Source organism: Trachymyrmex cornetzi, unplaced genomic scaffold (genome assembly GCF_001594075.2).
Source record: "Trachymyrmex cornetzi isolate Tcor2-1 unplaced genomic scaffold, Tcor1.1 scaffold748, whole genome shotgun sequence".
Classification (NCBI taxonomy): Eukaryota; Metazoa; Arthropoda; class Insecta; order Hymenoptera; family Formicidae; genus Trachymyrmex; species Trachymyrmex cornetzi.
In genome coordinates, this window is record NW_017300079.1 from 55,664 (window position 1) to 63,156 (window position 7,493).

Here is a 7,493-nt window from a genome sequence, read left to right on the forward strand (position 1 = left end):
CGAATAGCGCTAATAGCGTCTTCCCGAATCCAGCCTATAAATACTTCGAAGCGTTTGGTTTGGACCACTTAGAATTAGTCCATTCTATGCGTGCATTCGTTTATGCAGCGGTTAGTGCAGTGAGTATCATTTAATCTTTGTTCAACACTCGGTGAACAACAAGGATAAAGTAACACTTCTGCGCTAACCGCTGCATAAACGAATGCACGCATAGAATGGACTACCGATGGCGGGTAGAAACACGAGTAGAGTGAGAGGCAGATAAATGGATGAACGTTCTTTCTCTGTTTACTAAACCTGATTGGTTGTTGATCCAGCAATACTGCTCCAACCAATCAGGCTTTGTAAACAGAGAAAGAAAACGTTCATCCATTTATCTGCCTCTCACTCTATTCGTGTTCCTATCTCCACCACCGCTATCGATAGTCTATTTGGGGTGATCCCGATTGACCACGGCTCGATTGGACACCACCAATCACAGCGACCGGTGCTTAGGAGCTTTGTAGTCTCAAGCGCTGTGAGTGGCTCGTGTCCAACTGGGTGCCACCCGTCTATTTTATACATCGATGGTAATACTACATTAATGCGGTTTGATTGATTTGGATTGCTCCATGGTAAAAGAAAATGGCGACGATTTTTCGATTATCGACCGCACCTGTCCCTTCTCTGATTTATCTAGAACTTTAGTTGCAAATTACTCGCCCAAAATTTTTTCACGTGCATTGTACGTGTGTGCCTTCCATCAAGCAATACAAATGACACGATGCGACACAATGGAGCATTTCATCTTGTTGTTTGCCAATGTTAACTGAAGATGACATGATCACTGTGTCGCACTGTGTCGCTTATTGTTGGAAGGCACACTGCGTGCATTCGTTTATGCAGCAGTTAGCGCAGTGAGTATCATTTAATCTTTGTTCAACACTCGGTGAACAACAAGGATAAAGTAAGGGCCCAGACACAAGCTTTTGCATAACACATAGTGCATAAGCGAATCGACTAATCAGAAGCTTTCCTTTCCTCTCATTCCATGGAAAAGAAGAATTTCGATTGGTTGATTCCATTATGCACTATGTATTATGCGTTATGCAAAAGCTTGTGTCTGGGCCCTAAAGCGGGGAGCACAGATTCTTGCTTAACGCATGACACATGAGGCATAAGAAATTGAACCAACCAGAGTTCTCTATTACATGGAAGGGAAAGAAACGGAGAATTTCGATTGGTACATATTCTTATGCATTACGTGTTATGCGTTATGCAAGAGTCTGTGCTCCCCGCTTTATACTTCTGCGCTAACCGCTACATAAACGCATGCACACATAGTGTCAGTATTGTGAACGCATTAATGGCTCGAGCCCACTAAAGACCCTCTAATTAGAGTCTATTGTATATGTTCTGTGTAGAGTCCGGTCACGACGTATAGACGGTTTTGAAAATGACGATCGGACCGGATTTTTCTTCAACTTGCGCTAGTTTGAAATATATGACATTGGCCGCGGTCCGATTCACGCTTACAACGCTTAAAAATCATTTTATCCTTCTTGTTTATCAAATGTTAAACGAAGACAAACGATGCTCATTAGCGTTGTCAGCGTGAATCGGACCACGGCCGTTATCTAGCCTTTTGACGACGAATTGTTGCAAAACAGTGCGCAACAAACTATTTTTACTTATAGCGTTTTCGGCCCGGCCGGGTTTGCACCAACCTGGGTTGGATTAATGGCGTTTTGCGCTCTCCCATTGGGCTGCGTTCCACTTAACGCTCGCAATGCTCGCGAGCATCATTTATCCTTGTTTAACATTTGATAAACGACAAGGATGAAATGATTCCACGAGCGTTATGAGCGTTAAGTGGAACGCAGCCATAGTAGAGCGTGTGACGTCAACCAATAGGAAAGATTTATCCAACCCAGAATTAATGCAAACCCGATCGGGCCGAAAACGCTATTAGAAAGACGTACTTATATTTAGACATTATACAAAATAAAAAAGTTGGACTACGTATATTTCACCACGTGTTTACTTGTTCACCAGGAACTATAAAGCTTCCGGTTTGGTAATTGTCGCTCGTCGATAAAGTAGTTTAATTTGACCTACTTCGCGTTTGAGAATTGTGAACTAGTTCATCTAGTTCACGTAAAAGATCCGTTCATTTTACGCTTTCATTCATAAATTACCTATTTCTATTTCACACATCATACACATACGACCGCGTTGCATAATCGATCGACATATCGTGTCGCTACATTTCGTCGCTATGACAGATTTCCTAACCTGTATAATTATCAACTTTAACGATTGATATTTCGGTCCGCGGGACAGAGCGACGCTGTTTCTTTCCAAATCTTTTGTTTCATGCAAAAAACCCAAAAACACGTATAAGCGCGTCGAATAAACCCAACTTTATTAATTTTTGAGTTCCGTAAGCTAAATTATATAATTATCATGAATCATTGTACATTGTGCATTTAATATTATATATAATTAATAACTCGACTGTAGCATTCGAAAAGATTAATGAAATATTTTAGTGGAAATTATTGCAGAGAATTTTTCACATATACAAAATAGATTTAACAAGAGAATCAAAGATAATTGTGATATTAAAGTAATTTTGAGATATGAAAATGACAGAGGATCATGTGTGTGATAGAATTATTTTGTAAAAGAATATTTTTCTAATTTATATTAAACGATGAAGATATAGAAAAGGATTATAACCTGACGATCTCTTCTGGGAAACAGCAGTTAATAATTGTTATATATTCCGACAGGGTAGTACCCGGTTCAGCTTGAATCTCTTGTATCTTTCTCAAGCCACCAGATGTTACGAACAGTTTCCTTGCCCTTGTATCATTCGGCAAAATCTGTATGTGTAGAAACATAACATTAACGAATTGAACTAATTGAACAAGCGGAAACAACTGACTTTATTTATTGAAGAATTATATCGGTTCTCACAACAAAAAAGTCGAGTTCAGTGAATTGAGAACACGTCTTACGAGTTAGCAGAATCAAATGAGCAAAATCAATTCTAATTCTTTTTACTTGTTGCCCATTTGTTGCTAAAACGTTGTTAAAAAGAAAAAATTTATTGTTCTGTTAATTTTATTATTTTCGTAAAAAAATTTAATTTTTTTTTTTTCTTAAAAAACGTTTTTTGAGGTAATATTTTTTGCTATAAAATTGTTTACACAGATTTTATATTGAGTTACTTAAAGATTATTGTAATATGATGCTATGAGCACTAATATTATTTAACTGGAACAGTAATTACTATTCTAGTTTTCTTAAAATTGCGTTTCAAACTGAAAATAAATTTGATCCACAGTTTGCAAGATATAAATTCACATGGAATTGTTTCAGCACTAAAAATCCAAGCTTGACCGCTTAGTCCAGATCTACAATAGGTGTTTTAAGTCTTGAGCCGTTGAGAAATTGATCAATTGAGGGGATGGGCGGAATAAAAGTACAATTCTACTTAGACCCTTTTTCTGGAGATTAGCTTTTTTATATAATGTTGATCATTATAGAGAAGTATTGTAACATGTAACTTCTTAAAGACATTACATAAATTCATTTGATATTACTGTACCCATGTATAATGTGTATAATAAAAAAATAGCAAGTTCTTTTAATTTTTATCAAAATTAAGATTTTATGATTAGGTCTTTATTCTGCCCATCCCCTCAAGTACAGTACTCGAATGCGAGGAAAATAATTGACTATGATTCGTCCATTTCCTATGGTTTAAGGCTTAGATGAACCTATTGTAGATTTGGGCTTAGCCTTTATTTCTTAGTTATTAGGTGTTCATATGGCGGTCTAATATGATATCTTAATATTGTTAAAAAACAAATAATGTTCTGTTAAAAGAAAATTAACTATTCTATTAAGCTAGAATGCCAACATGAGCGTAGTTACACGAGACATACGGAGGATTTAATGCTCTTTTTGTGTTAATTTATTGCTCTAATCCCAATTTGATTATTCTAGCTGTTTAGCAAGAAATAATTTTTTCGGTAACTTATATAAAAAAAGTTAGAATGCACATTAAAAAAAAAACTAAAACAAAAATACATTATAATTTAGTGTTAATGTGCTACGTGCTCGTAATATAAATTAGTTTAAACTTTGGAACGCTATCCTTTGCGCAAAAAAAGTTATCCATTTACGGGGGGGAGGGGGGGGGGAGACAACACCTACATCATACATATCCCTTTTGCTGTAAAACTAATCGGCAGAATTTTATGAAACTTTCTGTGAAATATCATGCACTGTCCCACGAAATGTGCTACATGTGGACGATTATTGTGCTCCATCCCTTATGCGCGAAAAGCGTGTGTCATACAAGAGAGAAGTACCAAAAATAACGATTTCGAAATTTTTTTTACATTGTAATACCTACTGATTTTATCGCTCGGAAAATACATATTAATCAATTTTATTGCTCTACTCTCATTTGCGGAAAACAACCCCTATACCATGTCTCTTTTGTTGTAAAACCAATCAACAGAATTTCATGTAACTTTCTGTGAAATATCATGCACTGCTCTATAAAAGTTTTTCAGTATTTTAAAAAATTTACATGTAAATGTTTCAATGGAGGAAAAACTTTACATTACTTATACATTACATACAATTGTATATACAAAGAGTTTTATTTTTGCTCATTTACACATTTGCATAAAAATTTTAAAATACTGATCGACTTTAAAATATGTACTTGCATATATACCATATTGTAGTCTTTTTCAAACTGCGCGCCGAATTTTTTCCGGACTAAATAAACGCAATTAAAATTACTCTAGTAATCGCGAATTAAATTGACAAACAATTTAATAATTTATAATATATTTATAATATATTAGTAATTCAAAATTGAATTATTTAAAGCAACGAAGATCCAGCTCCAACCGTAATAGGCCGTTACACCCTAATATTAATTGAGTTTCTCAAATATACGGTCATAAATATATTGTTTAAAATATGTGTTGAAAATTTTGTCCTTTAATATTTTTTAATATAAATACTCAATATTTGTTATTATTTATTTATAAAGAACATCGTAATAGTTTTATGACAAAAGTCATCACGTGATCTTTTTTGTCGCTGAAACGGCCAGTTTGAGTGGCACGTAAAAACGTCCGGCGGGGTTTTCACTGTTTCCGGGAAGTACTCTTTCTGGTATTTATTTTAAAAGAGAGCGAGGGGACCGGAAATTATTAAGCTTGTCGCATATAAAATATATAGTAAACTAATCACTAGGGCCGGTATTCCTAGTCGATTCTCATTTCAAGACCGTCTTAAGTAATGTCTTAAAACGCTAATGCAGCCCTCTGATTGATTCGTGACTTCTTAAGACCGCACTTAAGACGAATATAAGATGAATATAATATCTGACTATGAATACCGGCCTAGATCTGTGTATTTGTGATATTAGTACGTATCTGTGATAAAAAAATGTAAAAATTATTAGATATTATTATATTATATTAAAGCCGTTTTTTTTGCTAATATTAAATAGATATATTTTTATTTTCTTAAAATTTATGTATATATATATATATATATATATATATATAAAACTTTTTTTCTATTTTTAAATTAAAATATACAACTTATTTTGTGCAATTTAACCTAAAATGCCCTTTTTTTGTCCTACTTTTGAGGCTTAGTGGTCTGCTTTTGTGTACGGGAGTGGTTTACTTGTACACTGTAGTAATTGCTCGCTGCGTGCAATCACAGCGACTTCCGCGTAGGGAGTTTCTTTCACTTTTTTTCTAGCGCTGTGATTGACTTTTGCACAATTGGCTCAACATTCTGAAACATATTTATTGCTTTTCGATAGATTGGATTTTAATACCTTTATGCAAAATGATGAGGACGGTATAAAAACGAATTATGAAAAAAAAAATTGAAAATCCATCTTTGATGGCTAATTTTCGATCTGTATTAATTACGCGATTTTTATTTTTATTTTGCGAGTATTTTTATCATTTTATGCATCTTAAATTCTTTTAATTTGAATAGATACGTGCCGCGTTTTGACTTTTTAAAAATATTTTATATCACTCTTTTATTTCCTTCCGTTTCTGCGTGTTATTTGTTTAAATCTACTTTGCTCGCTCTCTTCTGTTTACAGTTTGTTGCTTGATGTTGGATCGTTAGTGAAGCTACGATACTGATGTATAGTAGAAGATATTGCAACATGTGCGTTTTCAGCTACATTCCATCAAATTCCGACGACAAAAGTATCAAAAACCATTGTTAATTTTACACTTATTGCAGTTTAAGAGAGATTATTGAATCAATCTGAGAATTCCGTGAAAATAGCTGACGAACAATGATTTATGCTTAATTTGCGCCGTGTAAAGCTAAATTTGACGTATTTTTAGATGAAAATACATTTGGAGTGGATAAATGTACATTCTAAGAAATTAGAAATTGTACTTTTGCGTTCGAGCGTTTCCTCGCAAAAATGTCAAAAAGCTATATGGGACTACATACAAGAGACTGATATAATTTGAACTTAATTGACGGTTTAATGATTGGAGATTAAAGAATATAGTTAGTTCGGGTTACACTTTAAGAAAAAATGTATTGATTTACTATAATAGTCATTAGATCATTCATATAGACATATCATAAGTGTCATTTTGATATCGTGTAATCGCGAGCGCTCGGTACATAAAACACCGACAACGAGACGAGATAACTGCCTTAAATTTTCAAGATAAGTGACAGTTTGAATGACGTAAAAACAGAAACGTTTTATCTCTATAAATTGCATTACACATTTGTACTAGTGTATCTGTAACATCTCTTCTGCAAAGTCTCCTAATCAGTCTTTCCAAAATCACGCGCAAATACTGTATCTATTACAAGAACCGAGTTTATTAAAAGCTGCAATTAAAAATTTTTTTATGTATCCGAAAAATTAAAATTTTAACATTTTATAGAAATTGTGAAGTTTGTTGATTATATATTTGTGTGAATGATACATTAAAGAAAGGAATAGTAATAAAAAAATAAGAAGAAAAGAGAAAGAAGTTAACGACGAAAATGAAAAATAATCAGCATTGCATGATTCTTAACACGAGTGAGACCAACAATTATCATCAACCGGTCTCGGCAAAACCTTCAGTTGTTTCAGTATCAAGTATCGACTCCGACGTCAGTGACAGAAGAGATGTACGAGAAGAATTATACGCCGGGATTTTTAGGAGGCACAGAAAAACTATATTGGTATTAGGCAGTTTTCTCAAAATGTTAAGGGTGAATAGAAACATGAACAATTACGCTAGCATTAAACCCAATGACGAAACAGATGAATAAATTAAATTATTAAATCATTGCTGGATCAATTAAGTAACAGAGAATTTACGTTTTAAAGTGTTATTTGAGTATGTGTGTGTGTGTGTGTGTGTGTGTGTGTGTGTGTGTGTGTGTGTGTGTGTGTGTGTGTGTGTGTGTGTGTGTGTGTGTGTGTG

General features: G+C 34.1%; 2 protein-coding genes across 4 annotated transcripts in view; one reads left to right on the top strand and one right to left on the bottom strand.

Annotated features, from left to right (window-relative positions):
- The window catches only part of LOC108768082 (sperm-associated antigen 6), a 21,232-nt gene that overhangs the window by 4,488 nt on the left and 9,251 nt on the right, over window positions 1-7,493 (bottom strand). Inside the window, exon 9 of one of the 2 annotated variants that reach the window (XM_018518353.1) lies at window positions 2,722-2,867. The exons of the other annotated variant lie outside the window; for it this stretch is intronic. Coding sequence (XP_018373855.1) covers window positions 2,722-2,867 — 146 coding nt within the window. The remainder of the gene's footprint in view (window positions 1-2,721; window positions 2,868-7,493) is intronic. 2 annotated transcript variants of the gene reach the window in all.
- The window catches only part of LOC108768083 (uncharacterized), an 11,617-nt gene that overhangs the window by 2,840 nt on the left and 1,284 nt on the right, over window positions 1-7,493 (top strand). Inside the window, exon 2 of one of the 2 annotated variants that reach the window (XM_018518356.1) lies at window positions 6,146-7,278. In XM_018518356.1, the coding sequence (XP_018373858.1) occupies window positions 7,066-7,278 (213 nt within the window). In that variant the 5' untranslated portion in view covers window positions 6,146-7,065. Of the gene's footprint in view, window positions 1-6,145; window positions 7,279-7,493 lie in introns of those variants that run through there. The other variant, XR_001940467.1, reaches the window with a different exon arrangement.